Raw genomic sequence first — 24,284 nt, 5'->3', positions numbered from 1 at the left:
GGTCATCATTTTAAAATTAATTATGAAGAAAAGTAGTTTTGACATATCCATTTTTATACGAGGAGGTGGCCATGATCATTCAAGTTGGCCAAAGATGTTCTTGAATGGATAGAAGATTTGCCAAAACATTGAAATGATAACCAAACCTGACAGCTTGTGTGATATCCAACGTGCTCAAAAGCAATTAGCAAATAATATAGTTAAAATGACTATCTTTTTATGTACTATCATAATTAAATAGAAAAAGTATGTATTATGAAATGAAATGATACTCTCACCCAGAGTTGGGTATTAACTGGATCTCAACTAATATATATTTATTTATTTTTCTCTTTTTAAAATGGGGTTCATGATCTAAGCAATAATAACAAGAAAATAAAAGGGTAAATCCAAGCAACTCCAGATTTTGTAGCATTTATCGGGTTGCGGCATTTTTTTGTTCAATAGTGCAGCAGGCGCCTCGAGTCCTGCCCGTATCCTGACAAAAGCTTTATAGCCTCGAGCCGCCGGATTATATTAGTCATATTAGCCATAACAAATGCCCTACTTTGTCTTTTATAATCATATTAGTCATATTCGTAAAAGCTTATGAAAATGAAAATACATATATTTGCAACCCATGGACTTTACTGTTTACACTCAAAGAAAAATGAATGCGGCCCCAACATTTAAATCATTGCAAAGGTAAGGATTTTATGGCTTTTTTTTTTTTTCTTTCTTCTTACATGCATTATGTACCCCATTAAATGGTTCACTTAATAGAAGCTTTGTCTTTCTCTTTCTCCATCAATATTAATACATACGGCCACTAAATTAGTAAACTCATTATACTCCATTTATTAATAAATATTTTGATCTCTCTCTCTCTCTCTCTCTCTCTCTCTATATATATATATATATATATTAATACATACGGCCACTAAGTTATTAAACTAATACTTGTGAAATCTTGGAGTGGAGGGCTTCAAAACCATCAAAACATTATCTTATCGATCGCTGCACATTGGTTGTCTTTCTCATATATGCTCATGAGCCAGAAAATTATTATTAATAATAAAGTGTACATTTTACTCTTCTCATGATAACTTGACCTTGATTACCACGATCGATCTGCTTTACCTGACCTAGATTAAGGTGTCTGACCTATATCTGATTTACCATCATAATGAAAATTTTAATATTTTGTAAGATAAATGCGCTATTACTTTTTTTCTTAGTTAAAAAATTAATTTTAATGAGTTTGTAACTTTTTAAAAAATATTTAAAATTATAAAAAAAAAAAGATAAAAAAATAACATACAAAAATAAAATAAAATAAAATCCACTTATGGATAGAACTCTCAGGGCCGGCCTAGCAGTTCCCTTCCTTTAATTCATGTGGACGATATAGTTATTTTATTCTAACATTGTGCGCAATAGCTGTATGTGGAATCCAACAACTGTATGTTGAATAAACCGTTATTACATAATCATCACTATTGAGGCAGAGGCGGAGGATGAGGGAAAGCGTCTGGCATTTGAGCGAAAGATAGCAATTGGCCGTGTTGTGATTTATAGAGAGAGGACGGGAGAGCAACACGAAGCTCACTATAGTCTATCGTCAAAAGCCTACCACTTTCTCTTTCCTATTTTTATTTTACCTCTACTTTCCCCTCAAGGATGGCCGACATGTTGGAAGGCCCCAATATTTGTCAGCATTGTCACTGCCAATTAAGATAAACATATAACTCGAAAGGATATTATTGATCATCTAGAATTATTATTGTTGAACACCCACCCCCTTTTATAAAATATGTCGTGTCAATTTATCCTTGATCACTCTTTTAAAAAGAAGTTGTCCTTTAATTAAATCGATATATCAAAGAAAAGATAAATGACGACGTTCTATATTTGCTAAAATTTATTTTTTGTTTTCATTCATTAAATTATTTATTAATCATTTTTTTAAACCATATTATTTTTGTAAAAAAAATTGTTTCACCCAACTAGGCAACGTGCAAAGGCACGTTGCTTCCTACCTAGTAAATAAAAATGTTTCAATGTTCATCAATAGATTTGGGATAGATAAGAACATCATCAATATAAACAATGGTAAGTGACAGAATGAATTAAAAATATCATTCATAATATTTTAAAATTCACTATGAGCATTCTTAAGACAATAGGGCATAACATTCCACTCATAATGTCCAAAATGAGTGGTGACAACAGTTTTGTATCTACCATTTTCACTAATCTGGATTTGTCAGAAACCAAATTTCATATCAAACTCGAAGAAAACTGTAGCATCACTTATTCTATAGATCATATCTTCTTATTGGGGATAAGGTACCTAATCCATTTTAATGTCTTATTCAAAAGTTTGTAGTTGATAACTAAGCAAGACATTCATTTCTCAAATTCAGTATTTTTTTTAACATAAAAAGCAGCACATGACCAATGTGGTTTATGTTTTATAATAATATTCTTAGCAAGCAAATCATATATCTCATTTTTACAAAATTATAAAGTCTCATTATTCATCTAAATAGGTTGGCTTTAGTAGGAATATTTTTTTTCAGAAAAATCCTTAACATAGTGTAGATTAACAATGTGCTTCTTCTTATGCCAAAAAACATTTAAAAGGTCAAAACAAATATCATCAACAAGTTTTGTGTTGAAATTATCAATTTTTTATTGTAGTAACTCATCAGATAACTGCTCAACAACCCTTTTATATTTGATTTCTTGTTTCAAGAAATTCAAATGTTTGGTCTTAGCACATATTAGAGTATTCAAGAAATTATCAGTATCAATATCAAATTTAGAAGCAAATTCAAATTTTACTTTCTGACCAAAAGAGTCAGTAGTAATACTATCATGTTTAGTAAGAAATAGATATAAAGTAGAAATAAAAGGAATATCAAGGATCACTTTATCAATCATGTTTTTCACGAGAAAAGAAGGAATCTTAAAGAATATATTGTTTTAGCAAACATGAGCATTATTCAGTTTAAATTTAATTTTCATTTGAGAGCCATTAGCAGAAAATAGATTTTTGATAGACTTTTCATAGTATTATTGGGAATTATACCTTCTTGAATATAATTCATATCATGTCCCGAATCAATCAAGACAACAATATTGAATTCATAATCATAACAAACAATAATTTTAACTTTGAAAACCCATTTTGGAGGAATAAGACGATTAATCAAACAAACTTCATCAGTATCAGGAAGAGCCACTTGTTTACTGGTGCTATCATCATCATTTTGCTTATCATTAGCAGAAATGTTATGTTAATCGAACAGTTGATCAATTTTCAAAGGCGAATTTTAGTTTTAACATTTTTATATTGTTCTTTTTTAACCATGGTTTTCTTGATTTTTTTAAGATGTTCTTCTTTAAGTTTAGGGTTAGTGATTTGGCTTATCAAGGTAATCAAAAAAGGTTTTTGTTCTTCACTTTTAGTTAGAACATTAATGGTTTTACAATAGTAATCATTACAACCAATGTTAATGTTAGGAGAATCAGAAAGCTTAGTTGCAGAATGATAATCAGAATTACTTGAACTATAATAATTGATATCAGATGATTCAAAATATCTTAATTCAAAAATACGAATCAATTCTACTTTAGTATTGTTATCAATGTTTAACTGATTAATCCTATTTTTCAATTTACTATGTTTTTGTGTACAGTTTTTACTAAAGTGACCATATTTTCCACAATTAAAACATTTTTCTTTAACAGGGCTTTGTCTGGCACAGTTTTTGTAAACAGACTTCTTTTTGTAAAAGTCATTAGGCTTAACATGTTTTCTTTTCGCTTGTTTTTTATATTGGTAAAACCTATCATGTGTTTTAATTGTTCTCGTATAATTTTTTATCATTACTCATGCTGATACCAAGTTTCTCAATAGTACTGATAATATCACCATAAGTAAAATTATCATAATTAATTATACCGATAGTATCAGCAAGTTCATCTTTTACCTTATGAGAAAAAAGATGAGATAGTCCATCAATGAACTTCCATATCCAGTAAAGTTCCAAGCTATTTTCTCAAAACATAACTAAAGAAATGAAAACTTCTTGATACTATATATAATCAAACATAGTAGGACATTGCAAATTATTTAAGTAATCACTCATGCGGGTAGTAATATTAGGAGTACCTAATAAAAGTATAAATTAAGTATTAACACGATCAAAAATACCACAACCAATTGTAGTATAAAAAATAGGCATTCCATTGTCATTATGTTTAACAATATTTTTACTAGTTTCTCAAGAATTGTAAGTAAGATATTTGTCCCACCAATGACGAAGAGTATTAGAAAATTCAATAGTAAGTAAGTCAACAATTTCATGATGATTAAGTGCATGTTTAGGATTGTAGTTGGAAATATAACTTAAAAATTTAGGGTTTATAGCTTATAACTTAAGTAAGAAGTTTTACTGCTAAAAAGTTATTTACTGTTTGGTAACCATATGTTTAAAGTACTTTCAAACACGTTACGTTTGTTTAGAAACAAATTAAAAAAAAAAAAAAAATTGCTTTCTAAGGTAGAAATAACGATTATTTGAATTTTAAAAAATTATGATCATATTCTTAAAAGTTTGAAGGTTGTAATTATTTGAAAGTTGTATGGATATTTTCATCCATTAACAGTTTTTTTAAAATTTAATTTACGTTCCGTATTATCCAAAAAATGACGTTTGAGGAAAAACATAAAAAACACCCAAACAACCTATTTTTTTTTTATTACAGAGTTTTTAATACTTGAAACACTTTTTAAGACTCCTATCGCAATCCTAAACAGACCCGAAGATTATAGTTGGTAATGTAAGCATTAGCAACCATAGACATATGATTCATTTTATTAAGAATTTCTTGTTCAGCTAATTGCCCATGTTCCACTCATAAAACTTATAAGCAAAAAAAGAAAATTGTGTTTGAAAAAACCTCTTTTCAATTTGTAAATCTGAATGAGTAGTTTTTGAATACTAATTTTTTGTAAAACTCATGGGATCAGGTTTCCGGAAAAATCTTTTTATCTCAGGTTGTACGATATCAGTTTTTTCAAAATTATCTCCAAACAAAGTAATATCCTGATCAATAGACAAATAAGAAGATTCAGTTGTTGTAACAAAAGTTGATTTCTTTTACCATATTCAAACTACTTTTGGAAATAGTATTTGAAACATAGTAGTTTTCAACAAAGTCATAAAACAAGATATGTGTTTATAGATCATGCATCTTTTCTTTCCATTTTTTTAAACACGCAATTTTTCTTTTTCTTTAAAAGTAGCATGGATCTTCTTTTTTCTTTATTATTAGAAGAATTACAATCATTATACAAAACAATCAAATCAATTTCAAAAACTCTATTTATCACAGTTGACGGGTTGTGAATAATAGCAATAACGAAATCAAAAGCAATAGGAGACATGAAAGATGTCTCTTCTTATTCTTCTTTAATAGGTGTATCCTTTTTAGACAAATATGTATTTTCAGTATTATAATAAGCAGTGCTTACTTGGGAGGCATTACTAGTGACTTCTTTTAGTTTCAAACCAGGCTTAATAGTACTTTCTAGAAAATTATTGAGATTTTGGTCTCCTTTTGCCATATTTTTTGAGGTAGTAGAACTAGCGAAAAAATTTCTTATTTCATTGATTAACAGAGGGTTATTAATCTTATTGTCAAAACTTATTTTAACAGTACCATCAAGATATTTCTGGATATAATCAAGATTAATTTCATCAGAAACAAACTTAGCAGGCTGAGATTCATGTTCCAATCATTAGGAAGAGTGATATCTTTCCAATAAATCATTTTTGGAATTTGGATCTTAGTATTAGGAGTAAAACTTTGGATTAATAAAGTTTGATCACCAAAATTTTTCAAAATAACTTTAGGATTAAGATTAGTTTTTAATACTCTATAATAAATATGATAAACAATAACAATGGGTTTGCTCCCTTCATCCATATTGTAACGAGATGTCTAAATGTTTAAAATTAAGGCTTTAAGAATGTTATAATCATCTAAAAAAAGAGTTAGACCAGAAAAACAATCAAAATGAACATGGCCATTAAACAAAGATGACATAATCTTACCAAGTATACTAGTTTCAAATTTCTTAAATTTAGCATCTCTTAAGCATAGAAGAACAGAAGCATTAATCTCATTTCGTGTAAGAGGCTTAACGACCACTTGAACAGAACTAATATGCAGAAATTTATATCCTTTGACAAGAAAACCATGAAGGGATTTTTTGTTAAAACAAAACATCTTTCATTGGTTTTAGATGGCATAAGTCTGTTCAACAATCTTAATATTAAACTCATTTTTAAAAATTCATTTAATCCAACTAATTTTGTAAATAGTTTTAGCATCAATCTTTGGAATACACCATTTATTGAAATCAGTACAATCATTTTCTTCAACAGAATAGTCTTCCTTATTAATAATATCAAAAGACATAATATATATGAAGCTAACAGATGAGTTGGATCTAAACATTTTATTTATCCTAAAACTTGCTAAAATCCTAAGATTAATACTTACTTATCATGTTTTTTTCTCACAACCATTAGATTTCGTAACACATGCCTAATTAACCCACTTCCTCTCATGCCCTCTCTCTAGAGCCTTACTATTTGGTTATGGAAATTCATTTTATGATAAGGGTGGCACTAATGGGAAAAAGAAGAAAAATATAATAGGGTGATATATAAAAGTTGGACATGAAAAGAAGATTGACGAATGAATATAAGCAATAGAGCCAATACAACTATCAGAAACCAACTCGTTTTGGCTCTGAAAAAAGGAAAGCATAAGCAAGAATAAATAAGAGCCGGAATAAATATAGGTAGTAAAACCAACCAAGTGTAAATAAGAAACTAAACAAATAAGTAAATAAACAAATAAGTAAACAGGAAAATAAAATAAGCAAATAAGTAACTTAAGTCTTAATTGAGACAATTGAAGTTGTGCTTCAAATTATATAAACAAAGATACAAGGATAGCATGGGAGGATTACAGTCTCAATTAAGATTGTAATCCTCCCATGCTATCCTTGTGTTTGTGTTTATCTAATTTGAAGCACAATTTCAACTGTTCCAATTAAGAACTGTAAGTTACTTATTTGTTTATATTCTTATTTACACTCGACTGGTTCTACCGCCTATATTTATTCCTATAACTAAATATATAATAGATTTGTAATGAAAGATACGACTAGTATCCCAAAACGGCATCATTTCAAAACATAATAGATTTGCTCTCTCTTTCTCTCTCTCTCTCTCTCAGGCATGATGAATGGGTATAAAAAGGGGGAAAATGGAGTCCAAAAACTCTTCTATACACACCTAGAAGCAAAAAGAGCAAGTGAGCAAGGTTTTCTTCACGGTAAAGCTCAAGGTTGAAGAAATTCCAAACAGTTTATTATTCACCAGAGCAAACTCCTTTGTGTTCCCGATTTGAGTTTTTGCCATGCTGGCCGGTATGTTAAAAAAAAGGACTTGAGAATAGAAATATTGTATGTTATAACTCTCAGCTTATATTAAAAACATGTGCAAAACTATTTAATTTAATGATCTTGGATCTACTTCCGTCCTCCACTCCACCACGGTCGACACATGAGTACTCCCATACATTTGTCATATAGAGGTAACCTTATATGACACTCATATAATAGCTTGTGAATCTCACACACTGATGTAACTTCATGTGATCTTATTTGATGTAAACAATAGCTAAGTGTTTGATTCTAAAAATTTAATTATGTTTTTATTTTCTTTAACTAAGGGTCCAAATGGAGTGGAAATTATCACTATCAACAACACTAAAACAATAGTGGCTCTCTTTCGATCACGTGGCTCTCTTTCGATCACGGCCTGAAATTGTAATTCCACACTTCACTAGTTAAATTATAAGAAATGACTTAGACTCATGCGAATCCAATTTAATAGATTCATTTTGTATATATATATATTTATATAATATCAATAATGTTAAATACGGTTTTAAAATACACAAATCTTGCATAATTATTTTTTAAAAAAATAAGGTTCACCATTAAAAAAATAATTTGTTCATGTGATCCCAAACATATCCATTTATTTCAAAAATGATGTGCATGACTTATACACTGCAAATATGATTTCTCTATATATATATATATATATATTTATTTTATTTTCTTCTATATTGATATATATATATATATATATATATTATTGGTATTTCCATTTCCACCCCTTCTCTTATATCTTTTATTTACATCAATACAATAAATTTTACCATTCCTTGATTTTAAAAAACTCACGTTTTCTTTCATTGTTTTTATCATTATCCGATTAGGACGGCATTACTCTGCAATAGCAACCGAAGTTTTTCTTCCTTGAATTTTTTTAAAGAAATAGTCTTTTAATAAAAATAGAAAAACAAGGTTATTCAGGACAAACTAACATTTTACATCCGATTAGAGAAATTATATTCATTATCTTCATACATCATATTTAATTTTATTATTATTTTTTCTTATTAAATATGTAATGTGTGAATTATGAGTAGAAAAATTTAATTAGTTTAAGAAAAATAAATTAAAAAATAAAAAAATAATAAGTATAACTTGTAGTGTATGAATATTATAAGTATTAGAGCTCCATCTAATTAATGTCTAAAGATAGAAGGGAAATGATAGAGGTATCAAGAGTTGGGTCCCTATAATTTTTTTTAATTTAATAATTAAATATGTGTTTTGTAATGATTTTTTCTAATTTTTTTAATAGTTAAAGATTTAAAAAAATTTATGAAAAAAACAAATTTTCAAGAGAACCATCCTCGGACTAACCCTAGGGCCTAGATGGGTGTAGCTACTCAAAGATAAATCCATCTTCCTAGATGGGCGGCTGAGATCTCTCATGCTCACTCGACTCAACTTATAAAATGGAGCAGCGGCTAGGGTTTTCTATTGACAGCCCCAAGTGCAGACTGCCACATTATGTAGGCCGCAATCCTTTACACCGAGAAATCACAGCCCCTCTCTCTCTCTCTCCCTCGCTTTCTCCCCGATCTTTATAGCTTCACAGCCTACAATGGATTTGTGATTGTATGATTTTATTGTGTTTTGGAAGGTGGGGCTACATGTACCAAGGGAAGGGTGACGATTTCGGTCAGTACCCTTGATCTTGAAATGCCAAAGTGGCTGTAGCCATATCAAATGTCTCAGAGAAGTTAACTGGCCGGTTTTTGTGAGATCTTTCGATCTCCGTCAACTATTCTGCTTACCGAACTTCTCATATTCTTTTCTAATCTTTTCTTATCCTCTTGTTTTTTTTTTTTTTTTTCTTGTTCTTTTCTGTAGAAGTATTGAATGGGTAAAGAGAAGGGAGAGAAGAGGGAAAGGGCATAGCATTTAGCCTCTTTTAACAACCCTTCTCAAACATCGATTGCTGAAAAAAGTCGCCTTCCAGGCAGCCTGCTTTCATTTTCCAGCAGTACGCGTCTAACGGTGCCTACAGCGTTATCTTTTAAAAAAAGAATTCTTAATTTTTTATTTGATTATTTAGCCATTTATTCGTTTCTTCTTACTTTTCTTCTTCTGAGATCTCGAAAACAACGCATTCATAGGGTACTGAAAGGTTTGACCATTAATATGAAGCTCGTGTTGTGGAGTGCAGCGAGCAAGGGCATTCAACTATTCAAATGTCTAGCTAAATTTTAGTTAAGTTCCTCAATAGTGAGTGTTATGTATTGGACTAGTTTAAATTTTAACTCCACTTTTAAACTAAAGTAAATTTATTAATTTTTTAAAATTTGGTCAGTTATTATTTATCTCTAAAGTAATAGTTTATTCTAAAAATATTCTAATAGTTACTATTATATAATCAGGATGGAAAAAAAATAGTTATAAAATAATAATTTTAAATAAAAATTAAATTATTAATTAATAGATGAAGTGTATTTATAAAATATAAAAATTAAAAAAGTTATTATTAAAATATTTAATATTATATTATTATTTTAATTTTTAAATTGATAGTTTTATGTGGATTAGCCTTTCTGATTTTTAGTCAAAATCTCAACTTTTAGTTAAAATTTGAACTTAATCGCAATAACCATTGCAAATTTAAAATTTAATTAAAAGTTGGTGTTTTGGCTAACGTCAAATTATTGAAGAAATTAATCCAGGACTATCTATTTTAAAGTCAAATTAATAATTTAATCATTTGTGTAGTTATGCCTCGGCTAATGTGAATGCTCTTTGAGAGGGTATAAAAAGGTTTTTAACAATATCATTTAATTATTATAATATTTTTAAAGTTTTACAATAAAATATAATAAAATTTTAAATATCAATATAATGAAAAATGATTTGTATTCTAAATAGACAAGATTTATACAAATCTTGTAAAGAAATGAATCTCAACTAAGGAAAAAATGTTAAAAAATTACTTTTTATTAGTAAGAGTTACTTTTTTATAAGAAAAAGTTTGAATGCAGTCGATTTGGAGACTAATCGCGCACCATCTTTCATCTGGATTAAAATGGGTATTTATTTAAATGAAGGAAAAAATTACTTTGCCCACCAATTCTTAAAGCTCTACTTGACCATTCAGAAACAAAAAATTTTTGAATTTTTTAGTTTTAATTTTAATTTTTAATTTTTAATTTTACTTAATGACTAATAAAATTATTTTAAGTGTACTTATATATTTTTTTTATTTTTTAAATATATTAAAAAATATAAATAAAAAAAATTTCAGAAATACTACCTAACATACACAATCTTTATGTAACAAACTAGTCTTACTTTATCTCCATCCCTTTCCTCCATCTTTCTTTCCCCTTTCCTTTTTCCATCTATTAATGAAAAACTTAGAAACTTGATTTAGTGCCGACCTACCAATGAAAAAGCCTCTCTCTCTCTCTCTCTCTCTCTCTCTCTCCTTTTACTGCCATTGTTTTTCGTTCTCTTCTTTTAAACGAAAGCTGGTCAAAGCTCAAATACACACAGAGACAAAGTTGGCTCAGTTTGATACGTTAGGATTTCACAATCTCATTTTTATTGATTCGAACATTTGCAATCTCCTTCCCCTCCACTTCATTCCACACTAACACAGTTCATTGGGGGTATTACAATCTTTCACGCCGACACCCAACATTTGGCATTCTCTCTGTAACTTCCTCTGTAAATCTCTTACCATTCTCTTTGAACCCAAATCTTAGGGCTTTAGAGAAGAACGAGAGCAGGCGAGTAAACCCCCTTCGTCTGCAGTCTACGCTCCTCCTGAAGCTTCTTCTTTGTCTCTTTCTAAACTCAGTCGTCACAACTGTCGTGCATTGATCACTCTCGTTCTGATTTTTGTTCTTGGTACAAGAGAGTAGAGAAAAGTGACATCAAAGTAGGAGGACAATGGAGCTAGCCGTCGCAAGTCCGAGAGGCCCTACATGGCAATAAATTAAAGAGCAGGAGCAGAAGACAGGATTGGAAGGCTGGGATGCTCAGAAGGCCAAAACTTCCTCAGGCAAGGCCGTTGCTCGCCTCCTCCGTACCTCACTGAGACTCACCTCTCTTGTTGTGTATATGATCGTAAAGGGCACCATTCTTCATGTAGTCGTAAACCAGGAGCCTTTCATCCTTTTCCTCGCAACACCCAACAATCCTAACAAAGTGTTTGTGATGAAGGTGGCTCAAGAAGGCCAATTCTGAATCAAATGCGCTTTCTTTCTCTTGAAACGTCTTCGTCTTTTAACCTTTCGCCCCTTTTTTATCGCAACCTCGCGACCATCACTTAATTTACCTTTGTATACAATGCCAAAGCTTCCAGCACCGAGCTTGTTTTGTAGGGAGAAATTGTTGGTGGCTTCTGCGAGCTCAGCTAGTGAAAATTCCTTGGCCCTGTTTGCGTGCTTGGATGACGTTCCACTCCTCTGGCGCCTCATAGTGAGCGAGGCCTAGCACTTAATGGTGGATGATCTCGAAGGTGGGCTATTGTTTGAGGCCGTGCCATTGTTAGAACTGGGAGCTCTTGTGATTGTGGGTTGCACTGAATTGTGCACTTTCTTCTTCCCAAAACAAACTCCAATCCTCAGGTCTTCGGCAAGCTAACCACTTATCTCCTTACCACAGATCTTGAGAAAGCAGAAGAGGGAGGAAGGGAAGGGTAGAATGAGTGAAATCTGAGAGGGAGAATGACGGAAGAAGAGGTAGGAAAAAATTGATAGAGGGGTGGGGACGACGAAATGAAGAGAGAATGAGAGATGCTAAAAAATAAAATTTTTTATTCATCCGGTTACATGACGGTTGCCCCGCCGGTTGTAAGTAGAATTTTTCAAAAAAGATTACAAAGTCAAAGTGAGTGGGCGACTCTTAAATGAAATGGTTGGCCAGAATGCGGGCGGGAAGGGAATTTAAATGAAAGAAAAGTGAAAATTTAGAAGGGAGATGGAGAGATCGTCAGTGGCATAGGGTTTGGAGATCTCGACGGAGATGATAATGGGATCGTCGGGCCTGTACATTTCTTGTCGGCTTGGAGCTTAAGAGTGGGCTGGAAAGATGAACAGAACAATCCCACCAAAAAAAACTCATCTTCCAGAGGAAGAAAAAAGCCATGCCCAAGTCCAGATTGTGAGAGATAAAAATGGCAGAACCATCCCCGCCCCTCCCACAAAGAAAGATAAAAAAGGAACCTAATTGACAGAATGTGGGAAACACAACAAACCTATAAACAACAAAGCAATAGAAAAGTGTTTAAAACACTAGGTTTGGTGACATGCAAAAGAATTTCACAAACACAAGTAAGCAAAGAGAGGATTGACTAAAGGGAGTGTTTTTATGGAAATTGCAATTTGTCTTCTGTTCGCTCCAAGCCTCCAACTCTTGACTCTTTGTTTAAACACCCTCTTTTGTCCTCAGAAAGGGAAAAAAAATTATCACTTTGTGAACCGTTGTTTTATTCTCCGACGAGTTCGGAAGACTCTACTTGGGGTGGATCTCGGTTTCTAAATAGGAATGCTACCTTGCCAAACTTGGCATCACTATTACTTGGTTCCTCTGCATTTGGCGGATGTCCTCAATCATGGGTACGAATAAAAGCCCTTGTCCTGTCGTTCTTTCTCCTCTCTTCATATTTTGTTTTTTTAATATAATATAAAAATGGCATCTGACACTCAATCCACCTCACCATTTGGTACGCGGTTGGTGCCTGTACCTAGCAGAACTGTAAACAGAGAAGACGAGTCTCATACATTCTTCCCCACAGAGTGACTTGCATTGGGTTCTTCTTTTATGATCATGAACTTTCCAATTCTTTTGCTTGGATTGTTTGATTTGAGTTATTCAGAGGACAGCTCATATAATATACAGAAAATGATAGATAATTATATTTCAAATAATTAGTACTGGTAAAAACCAGATCCAAATTTTGTAAATAACAGAGTACGTAGTGGAGTGAGTAGCACTTGCGTGACCACTCTGCTATAATCTCATCTCCAATTGAGAGGGTCATGATGTCGGGTGCATGTATATACACGCACATGTTTTTTGACATTGAATTTGAAAACTATGTTCTCATTAAACTTATAAATGACAACACAAAAACAGAGACTTTTGTGTAAGTTTTGTTCAAAAGGTGTCGATATTCGGCCACATGAAACTTATCGTTTAGTTGATTATCTTGACGTAATACTATAATATCATAGTGTCATGTTGTTTATTAAAAAAAATATAAAAAATATATTCAAACCAAAAGAGCTTCTACCATTTTGTTTTTGCATTTTTAATTTTTTTTTATAAAGAACGTGACATTATATGGTAATGTCAAGTCAAGATAGTTATATTTGAAGGTAAAATAATGATATTTGACCTTCTAAAGTTTATGACTATTGTCATAGTGTCTCTTGACATGAGCTCATAGTGTCGGGTCATAAACTCTTGTCAAGTATCATTATTCTATCAAATTCTGTAATGCTACTCATCATTTTAATTTTTATTATTTTCTCATTATTTTATAATGTGATATTAAATGATTAAAGATTATTCATTATATTTTATCTGTGAACCTCTCATCTAATGTCACATCATGAAATGATGAAAAAATTAATGATGAATATATATATATATATATATATATTTTTAACAGGATATCCTTGAATTTGTATCTAACATTGCATACAATAGATTTTTGTCCAAGGGCCATATATAGACGGAGGTCATGCAATAATATATGCATCTCAAAATTTATTCATCTGTTCAAAAATAGGAACAATTGCATGACAAAGGTAACAGATCGAACATCCGAGCTAAAAAATTGAACTGCTAGCTCAGGCTTCCTCACCCAATCACCACTACTGATCATCCCACCCATCGAGTGAATATCTACGCAGACTGCTAGTAATTTTCTCTGCATGGAACAACCAAAAGAAATAAAAAACTACAAGGGCATGCCTACGCCCTTGGCCCCTAGAGCTTCAGTCAAATGCCCAACTCTTAACCCAACCTTACTTGCAAAATCGTCTCTACAATAGTATGAAATCGCCGGCAAGGCCTTGAACGCAACCGACAGTTTTCCGGCAGAAGAATCGTTATCAGATTCAAATATGTGTGCTTTCCCTGTTGGAACTCTGTTTGTGGTCCGCTTGTAATTAGAACCAAACCACTTGGATTGCATGTACCCGTTTCTTCTCCATGGCGGTACATGCATGTCCATGCTTTTCATTGACTCTTTCATTGCTCTACACATCAGCGTCACCACCTGCTTGAGCTCTTCCACTTTGCCCACAAATATGGGTGGAAGAACATCGAGCAACGCCGCGTATCGGTCCGTTGGACGAGCAATTTGGAACTCTCTGGCCAGCGAAACTTCGACAATGTATCTGTTTCCAGAGACATTGATATCAATGTACTCGTAATCCCCGGCTGGGAACCGCCGGCCTTTGTCCCATTTCGATTTGCAGAGGCCTGCACAAGGGGGATTTGGATATGTAATCAGAACACAAAAAATGACGCTGCATGCACGGCTGGATATGATTGATAATTGAAGTGCTAAGAAATGCGACGCCAACATATATAGACATCGAACAATTCTATCGAGATAACAGGATTTAATTCATAAACATTTAATTTTTCATAAAATAAATTCTACCGCGTATACGTTATGATCCAAAGACAATAAACGGCATTAATTCTAGATACTAACCAGCATCGAAACCCCTGTCACGCAGGCGAGCCATGATTTCTCGTTTAAAACTCGGGGACGATCTATCTCCGATCAGCCCAAAGCTTGCAGACTCTGTTTCGGCACGGATCTTATGCTTCGCATCATGGTGATTGCCATCGCCGTCGCAGCCAAAAAGGTTCTGTAGCATTTCCTTGGCCTCGGAATCAGACCAATATTCTGACGAGTCTGAATGGTTTTGATCCGTTTCAAGCTCAACCTCTTTGCCGACTCCATCAAACCCACCACCATCTCTTTCAATGAATGACTTCACAAGATCCGATAAATCGGTGAGACTCTCCGGCGAGTTCTCGCTCCCGCTGCTCTCGCAAAGCCGCGACACGTCTTGAAACGCTGCCGCTACCCGCTCAAACCTCATCCGAATCCCAGGCATCGTTGCTAATGAACCTCGCAAACTTGTTTCCAATACCCTTTTTCTCAATTATCTATGGGCGCAAGTCTATTTTTTTTCTCTTTTGTATGGTTATGCAGCTAGCCCTTTTGGGCGAGAAGGATGTGAAGGAGAGAGAGAAGGGATATACTTCGGTTATATTATATGTATACACAGACACAGATGCAGTGAGATATTAAGAAATCTGTTTTGGAGAAATGATGTTGCTATGTCGTGATCGTGGCGATAAGATGTGCACATAAGTGACAATAAAGAGACGACGAGAGTTCGTGGACAGATGATGGAATTCAAACGGCGTTATATACACAGAGACAGAGACAGAGAGAGAGAGAGAAAGTGTACTGGAATGTATGTGGACTAAATTAAGGTCTCTGTGACTCTGTACTAATGAAAAGGGCTGGTTTTGCGTCCAGGTTCGAGCAAGCTTTTTGTATGAGTTTATAGGAAAAAGAAGGAATAGTATAAGGTTAAGGTTTAATTAATCTCGTTATTAATTAATAAATAATAATAATAATAAATAAAATCAGACTAACCCCGTGAGCCTTTATATGTGGGTCAGCCTCTCAAACGCTTTTCTTTTATCCTTTTATTTGATCATGGTGGCACCGTTTTTTTTTTTTTTTTTTGTCCAAAGCCAGTTTTACACGGTCAATAACTTGATGAGTGGGGCCAAGTGTAGCCCCTCACACCGCTGGGTCAAATTCAATATTTTTTTTTTTAATTTTTAATTTATATTTTTTTTATTATTTTAAATTATTTTTAAAAAATATAAAATTAATACACAAATAGTCATTTTCTTAATTATTAAGTAAAAAAATATAAAATATATATATATATAATGTATCAAAATGAAGAGACAAAATGAATGAATAAAATAATATTTTTCTAACCTGATTATCCATTACTCATAAGTCATATCGAGCGAGTGCAAGTACATGAGGTTGGTATTGAGTTTAAGGCTCATTTGATTGTTAGACTGCATTCAACTTAACTGAATTCAGTTCAGATTTAAACATCTCTTAACATTTAAATATTTAACTTCCAAATCATTAAATTCATCTCAATTCAAAATCTCTTTACACGTAGGATCCACAATATTTTTTAAATTCTCATAAATATATCTAAAGTCTAAACTCATATTAACATTCAAACACATTTAAACTCATTTTAGATAGATATCACAGAACTCACTCCACCATCTCAACTCATTATTATTCATAAAAAACTCAACTCATCCAAATGTAATAAAAGGTTTAAAACTTAGATTTATTTTAAACAAAAATTAAGTTATGTCTAGCTCACGTATCCATATAAAAAAATAAATAAATTATGATTTTTTTTTTTTTTTGTAAAATTTGGTCTACCTGGCTTTCAAGTTTCAAAAATTCAATATGATACGACTCACTTTAATTTGTTTCATATAAATAGGTTGAATTAATACACATAACTCATTTAACTTGATTAATATAATTTCACATAAAAATTAAAATCTATATTTATTAGTAGCCATATATAATATCTAAATAACAAATAATAAATATGAGTATAGGTCAAAAATTATAATCCCAACAATGAAAATGTAACCATATTGAAAAATACCAAGTTATAACTTAACAATAATAAAATTGTAATTTTGAAATAAAACTTAAATAGGTTATTGGGATTGATTTCATGTTAAGCGGGTCATTAATATGTCAATCCGCCTTAACCCAAATCCATTTATATCAAATCAAAACTCATTAATTTTGTATCGTATAAGATTCACGAATTGTGTCATATATTATCACACATATATTAAATACACCATTTAAACACTCATGCCCTCTAAAACGATCCTAGTTCTTTTTAACGTATTGGATAAGCTACAATATGCTTATCTTACACAAATATTCTTTAAAATGTAAGATTTGAAGGGATCTCGATCTCTTTAAGATTCACTAAATATATATAATGTAATATTCAAATTAAATAATTCAAAATTTATCGTAAACTAAAAGTGTTTTAAAATCTAAATTTTGATATAATTTGTGGTATCTGATTGACATAAGTAACTGGAGTAGAGATCATGTAACAGCTAGCTAAACTACATATCGAAGTAATAAGATCGTATGAAACCATGCATTTAATTTGAATATAGGTATTTGCATTTAAAAATAAATAAAAATTTCTATGAATCGAATAGAGTTTTCAAAATTATTAGGTAAATTAAGGTACGGTTTGGATAGTAAGTTAAAATGATATGAGTTGAGATAAAAGTTAAAAATTAAATAAAATATTATTTTTTTAATATTATTATTATTTAAAAATTTTAAAAAAATATAATAAAAGAATAAGATGAAATGATTTACAATCCAAACGTGACTATAAATAATTCGTCGAGTAGTGTTGTATATTTTCTTTGGAAAATGCCTACGACTGGGTCAACATGAAGTCACATCCAGTTCACGTGGTTCAAACGGCGGCTATGTGGTCGGCGCTGGGACCGGACTATATTCTTGGGAAGAAAAAGGTTACTTTACCTCTCCATTTTGACTACTTAATTTAACCGCCGGTCAAAATTTTTTTTTTTTTTTTTTTAGTAATTAAGGAAGTGTTTTTAAATGTAATGGTGTATTTTTTTTATTTTTTAAATATATTTAAATATGTAAAAAAAATATGAAAAGAAAAAAAAAAAAAAAAAGAAATTTACAGTCCAGCGGTCAAAATGGAGCGGCATAGTATGCCGCTCCCTCTTGGGAAATCACACAACATGTGATAAATGAAGTCGCGATACGTGTCAATCATGTTAACTCTTCTTGTTATTACTATTATATCCTCTAATTTATTCGGCTCGCTTTACGAGTTTTGTTATTTATTATTTTCACGTATTATAAATTATTTTTTTAATTTTATATTCTTAAATTTATTAAATTTTTTTATTCATCATCTATATATTATATATTTAATAAAAAAAAATATAGTATATAATATAAAAAAATAATAAATAAAATTTTTCTTTATCTATTAATATAGCACCACAATATGATAATGACTTATTAAATAAAATTTAAAATATAAACATAAAATGGAATTTTAGAATTTTAGATTATTTTTGGAATCACAATTATTCTCATGTATTCTAAGATTATTTTATTACTATTCAAAAAATATTAACTATTATTTCATTATTATTTATAAACTATTCAATATTATTTCACTATTCTTTATAGATTATTTTATTACGATTCACAAATAATTTGAAATACTCTTAAAATCTAAATAGAATATTTTTCTCTTTTTATGTTTTTAGACACCATTTTGTTTTGAATATATATTTTTTAAATTTTTTAAGTTTTTATAATAAGTTACGTCAAAAGACAAAGTGAATAGTATAAATTAATGGGTATAATAGCATTACTTTATGAAGGGAGAATGCTAGTATGACTCCTAAATGTGTCCACTCATATATATTTTTTTTTTTATAATTTTTCTTAATGGTTAAAAAAATAACTATAAGTAAATTTTTTTATTTTTTATTTTGTATTAATAGTTAATGATGTTTTTAAAATGTTTAAAAGAAAAAATCATTTGCACCCGTATGCATACGTTGGTGTGCACCTATTGTCCTTTATGTAATCTCTTTATAATTATAATATTTTTTTATTAATTTTTTATTTTTTTAAAAATATAAAAGATTATTTAATATTATTAAAAGGGTAACATTTTATGATAATTTCTATCAATCTTTTATCTAATTTTTAAAAGAAGTGATATTTGTAATATTGCGTGCCGAGCAATCACTTTTAAAAATATAAATAATTACAAGATTTACATATAAAAATTAATTTTTTAAAATAATTATATAATATTTATACGATTGGATATTGCATTGCTAAATTTTTAAATAATAACCATCAGATTGATAAAAAAAAATTGGCACACAAAATCTCATTTTGACAGCACAGGTGGGTTGTCTGGGTTCATTGCATTTCGTTTGCCGTCCAAATTCATTGAATCCTAAAATTTTCCATCCGTTTAGTGAAGTATATCGTAGTAAAGTGAATTATTTCCTTCTTAAGAATGCTTTCAGTTAAGTATATTGATACATATACAGATATACTATAACTCCTTTACACTTATTTTATAATTTATTTTAAATAAATTAATTAATTATAACACTTTATTTAAAAATAATTATAATACTTTATTAAAGACTTGTGTTTGACTCGGTTAATTTTTTTAAGTCTTTATTGTTTATAATGGATGCTAATTAAGCCAAAAATACTTATAATATTTTATTAAAAAATAATTTTAATTTTACATATATACCTCTTATTTGAAATAAAATAATAAAATAACTTAAGTTAACAGTTTCTATTGATCCATCCATTAGCTACCAAACTTGATTAGAAAAAAACCATTAGCTACCAAACTCATATTCATGAAAAATAATTCTACTTATCAGTCCACACACCACACTTTTTTTAATTTTTTTTTTCATTTTTCCTATAACAAGTATGTGGTTTATGAATGATAAGTAAAATAATTCAATTAGTTTAACAAAAATAAAATAAAATAAAAATACAAAAAATACAAAATAATTTTAATATATAAAATATGTGTGGTGTGGGATGATGAGTAACAACCCTCACGAAGAAATAGAAAACAAAGACCGTGTCTTATTGGATAGGGAAGTGTTATGTTTTCTAGCACATATATTATCAAAGGAATGATGCTATTGGCCATAAAACTTATATAGCTCAGATAGTCCTCTTGACATAATATCATCTTGTGATGACACGAAATTTATTAAAAAGTTATTTTGGCTTCAATATATTTTGTATTTTTTTTAGTAAACTACATGGAACTATGATATGGTGTCCTATCAGGAGGACCATCTGAACGATAAATTTCATATGGGTCAATATCAATACTCTTTCAAAAGTAGTGCTATAGCCTATAACTACAAAAAGATTTTGTAAAACTAAACTCACGAATTGATGTAGTTTTATGTCATATATTAGACCTATTTTACAATAAATCTATCGTCCAACATTAAGCCACAAACCACATTAGTCTATGAATTTACTTTTATAGAACTCATTTTTAATTAAAGCATTTATCTACTTTCAAGTATCAAACCTGACATCTTCTTTTAAGATAAGCTAAAGTAGATTATTATTATAAGGAAAATTCTATATACAACAACACCATTCTACGTTTATCTTATTATACAAGATGTGACACATTTATCATTATTAGATGATTCTTTATCATATAATGGTGATAAATATGTCATATTTTACATAGTGGGATGAAAGTGAGATGGTGGTATGATATATAACATTACTCTTATTATAATATCAAAACAGCTTTGGAGCAGTTGGTCTGTTATGTAGTCTTTAACAGCCCCCAAATGAAAGGTCGCCACATTAGAAACTACATAGAAATTAACCTAAGATCATCACACCCGATCAAGAGTCCTGAAACACACATCGTTCAAGCCTTTAGCCCTACTATTGTCCAAGCCGCAGGAGTTGACAGGGAAGAACGCCACCATGTTATGTCGGTTGGGAGTTCTTTATCACCGTTGCCCTCTCTGTCCCTCGCCGCCGTCCCATCAACCATTTACATGGTAATCTTTCAATTTTCTATTTCGTATGGGTCTGTCATGTAGTTGTTTGGGATTTTTTTTTATAGAAAAGTCTGCTTGCAAGCGATTTCGTGCACCAATGTTAAATATAAGATATTCGTTTAATGGAATAATATAAATTGAAGATGAAAATGATTTTCGTGAGACAGAAGACTAAAGTGGTCCAAAAACGGATTTTGGCCCAAAGTTGCCTAAAACTGATTTTGGGCCATTTAGGGCCCAGATAACAAAGCTAGGCCGAAGTAGGGGAGCGGACGGATAGAGGTCCACTCCCGTACCCAAGCAAGCGGACGGGGTACCCCGCTCCCTCATGGACGGGGGCGAGGTACGGGGAAAAATTCCCCACCCCCGCATGGGGTGGGGAAGGGGTGGCCCTACCCCATAGGGGGCGAGTGACACCCCTACTTTCCAAGCAAGGTCCGTTCACCCAGACAAAAATCCTCAATCTTGTTTGTTTTTAGAAAACTTCTTAACTTATTTCATATCATCATTACAATTTTTTCAAATTCTCATATAAAATAAAATAAACAACTCAACTTTTTCAAATCCTAAAATAAAAATAATATTAAAAAAATATTCTAACAATATTTTATTCAACTTTCAATTTTTATCTCAACTCATCTCATCTCATTTCTGAAAACAAATGATAAAGTTGCTGAAAATTTATAGGTATAGTTCTTAATATTTTGTACAAAATATCTTATTTTGAGTTTTGTACCGTTCTACTTGTCTCCATTACCACAATCCACAATTAACCTCAAATCCAATGGAATCAAACCACAATCAAATGGCATCAAACTAGCATCAACCCACAATCCAATGGCATCAAACCAGCATCAAACCCACAATCAAATGGCATCAAACCAGCATCAAACCCAAAATCATCTTAACTAATTGCAATATCAGATCAAGTCGTAGAGTCTAGAGAATAAGCTTAAAAGGCCATACCAAAGAGTCTATCCGTCATTGGTGGCACCGGGTTGATGCCAGAAAGAAGTCGTCAACAGCATTGAGTGCTAGAAGCTTGATCTGGTCGAGTAAGACAAACACGAGGGTCACAATTAGGGTTTCTGAAGAGGGGGTTGAGAGGGGTGTTTCTGTGTAATAATTAAGAGAGGGGGCCAGCCGCAATGGAAGCAACGACTCAGAGAGTGGCAAGGGGGGGGGGGCAAAAAGGGTCTCAGTTAGGTTGAGTTTGGATGTTAAAGTGAGTTAAGTTGAGTTGAGTTGAGTTGAGTTGAGATGATAAAATATTGTTAGAATATTATTTTTTAATATTATTATTATTTTAGAATTTGAAAAAGTTAAATTGTTTATTATATTTTGTATTGAAATTTGAAAAAGTTGTAATGATGAGTTGAGATAAGTTGATGATCCAAACGAAGCCTTAATCTTCCTCGTGTGAGTTCTATGCCACATGATAGAGAGGGGAAGAAGGCTGGTCACCGTGTGTGATCTCTTGCAATGGGGGCACATGGTAGCAATTAGTAAGATGCCTACGTGGCACTCAGTCATTGGAGGATTATTATGTAGAGATAAACAGCCGATCGACTAGAAGAATAGTTCTCATAATATATCATGGCTTTAAATATAAAGAAAGTGTAAGCTAAAATAAGAATATCTTTAAGTAAGATCTTATTGATTATTAAAACTTTAATGTGAAAATTTTATCTCCAAGTAAGATATAGTGCAAGTGGATTTAATTCCATCGCAATTCTATTAATTACAATAGAATTGGGGGATTTAGGAATATTTCCTAAACATAAGATGGGGGATATGGAGGCTTGGAGCTGTTTGATACGCAGACATATATATACACACACTCAGTGGAATATGCTCATTGAAAGTCAAAGATCCTTATCCGAGACTCGAGTAGTCACCAATTTGTTCAACAACTCCAATTGCGAAAGGGCGTGTGACCAAACCAATTTTGATACAAAAGGCTTGGCGCTGTTTGACACACGCACAGGCCATAAATTCGGAAACAAAAATGAGTCACCAAACGTTGGGTCCGATAATTATTTTTATTATTATTATTTTTATTATTTTACTTAGTAATTAATGAAATATTTTTTTTAGTAATGTTATGATTTTTTAAAAATATTTAGGAATAAAAAAAAAAGAATGAAAATAAAATAAAAATAAAAAATATTTTGTTCTTATCGGGACGGGTCTCGTGCTACATTCTCGGTGGATATAACATTGCTCATTTGGAAAATGCTAGGATCCGGATAATGGGTTCGGACAGTTTTTTATTATGATTTGATTATTTTTATTTAATAATTAAAAAAATATTTTTTAATAATATTGTTAATTTTAAAAAAAAGTTTAAGAAGATTAAAAAAAATATGAAAAAAGAAAGAGAATACACTTATAGGGAGTATCCTCAATGGCTGTAGTGAGACCCTCTAAATTTTTATACTTCTTATTTGGATTTTCTTTTATAAAAAATATTTATACAGTTATAAAATATATAAATTCCGCACATTCCTTTTAATAAAATTAACATTCGTAATAAAAATTTTAATTTTTTAACTTAGGAAGTCCACGATGATGCCGTTGGTTTTCATTTGATGTATATACAACTTCTCGATCCACATTTTTTGTACCATTTTTCCATATTTTTATATTAAAATAAACTAAGCCCAAATAGTTCTAGAGAGAGTTTTGAGTCATACCTTGACCCCAAAATCTCGATGGGTAAAAGCCCATAATCCAAGCCCAAAACAATAATCTTTCCTTTTCAGAAACACCAAGAGTTGGGTCCCGATTGGCTCCCGACAAAAGAATTTTCCCTTTTTTTTTTAATTTAATAATTAAAGAAGTAATTTTTTTTAGTGATGTAGTGAATTTAAAAAAAAATGTTTAAAAATATAAAAATAAAATGAATGAAGAAAAATAAAAAAACCTTTTTGCTTTGTCGGGAGCCGTCTCGTGCTATAGCACGGCTCCTTTCCTTTTATTTGGGCCACATCTTAAAGAATGGACCGTGCTATTGTATTGCTTGTGGGTGACCGTTGGATTA

At 31.1% G+C, this 24,284-nt stretch overlaps 1 protein-coding gene and 1 non-coding gene across 2 annotated transcripts; one reads left to right on the top strand and one right to left on the bottom strand.

Moving 5' to 3' along the window:
- Positions 1–9,199: 9,199 nt before the first annotated feature.
- Positions 9,200–9,301, top strand: LOC118348384. Its single transcript, XR_004801474.1, has one exon. It is a non-coding gene; the product is annotated as a small nucleolar RNA snoR109 (small nucleolar RNA).
- A 4,913-nt stretch (positions 9,302–14,214) lies between these two features.
- Positions 14,215–15,877, bottom strand: LOC108996292. The gene is made up of 2 exons (XM_018972106.2): positions 15,198–15,877; positions 14,215–14,959 (listed from the first exon to the last, which is right to left on the bottom strand). The coding sequence occupies exons 1-2, from the start codon at positions 15,607–15,609 to the stop codon at positions 14,433–14,435; spliced, it is 939 nt and encodes a 312-aa protein (XP_018827651.1). The 5' UTR covers positions 15,610–15,877; the 3' UTR covers positions 14,215–14,432.
- Between the last annotated feature and the right edge of the window lie 8,407 nt (positions 15,878–24,284).

The sequence above is a fragment of the Juglans regia genome, chromosome 4, assembly GCF_001411555.2.
Source record: "Juglans regia cultivar Chandler chromosome 4, Walnut 2.0, whole genome shotgun sequence".
Classification (NCBI taxonomy): domain Eukaryota; kingdom Viridiplantae; phylum Streptophyta; class Magnoliopsida; order Fagales; family Juglandaceae; genus Juglans; species Juglans regia.
The sequence above is the reverse complement of the archived record's forward strand: the minus strand, read 5'-3'. Positions and strand labels throughout refer to the sequence as shown.

What these genes read in the sequence shown, in the direction of transcription:
- LOC108996292 (XM_018972106.2), bottom strand. Translation starts at nt 15,609, where the DNA reads ATGCCTGGGATTCGGATGAGGTTTGAGCGGGTAGCGGCAGCGTTTCAA. An exon ending in TGACAGGGGTTTCGATGCTG is followed by an intron (nt 14,960 to 15,197) that starts GTTAGTATCTAG and finishes CCCCTTGTGCAG; the next exon opens with GCCTCTGCAAATCGAAATGG.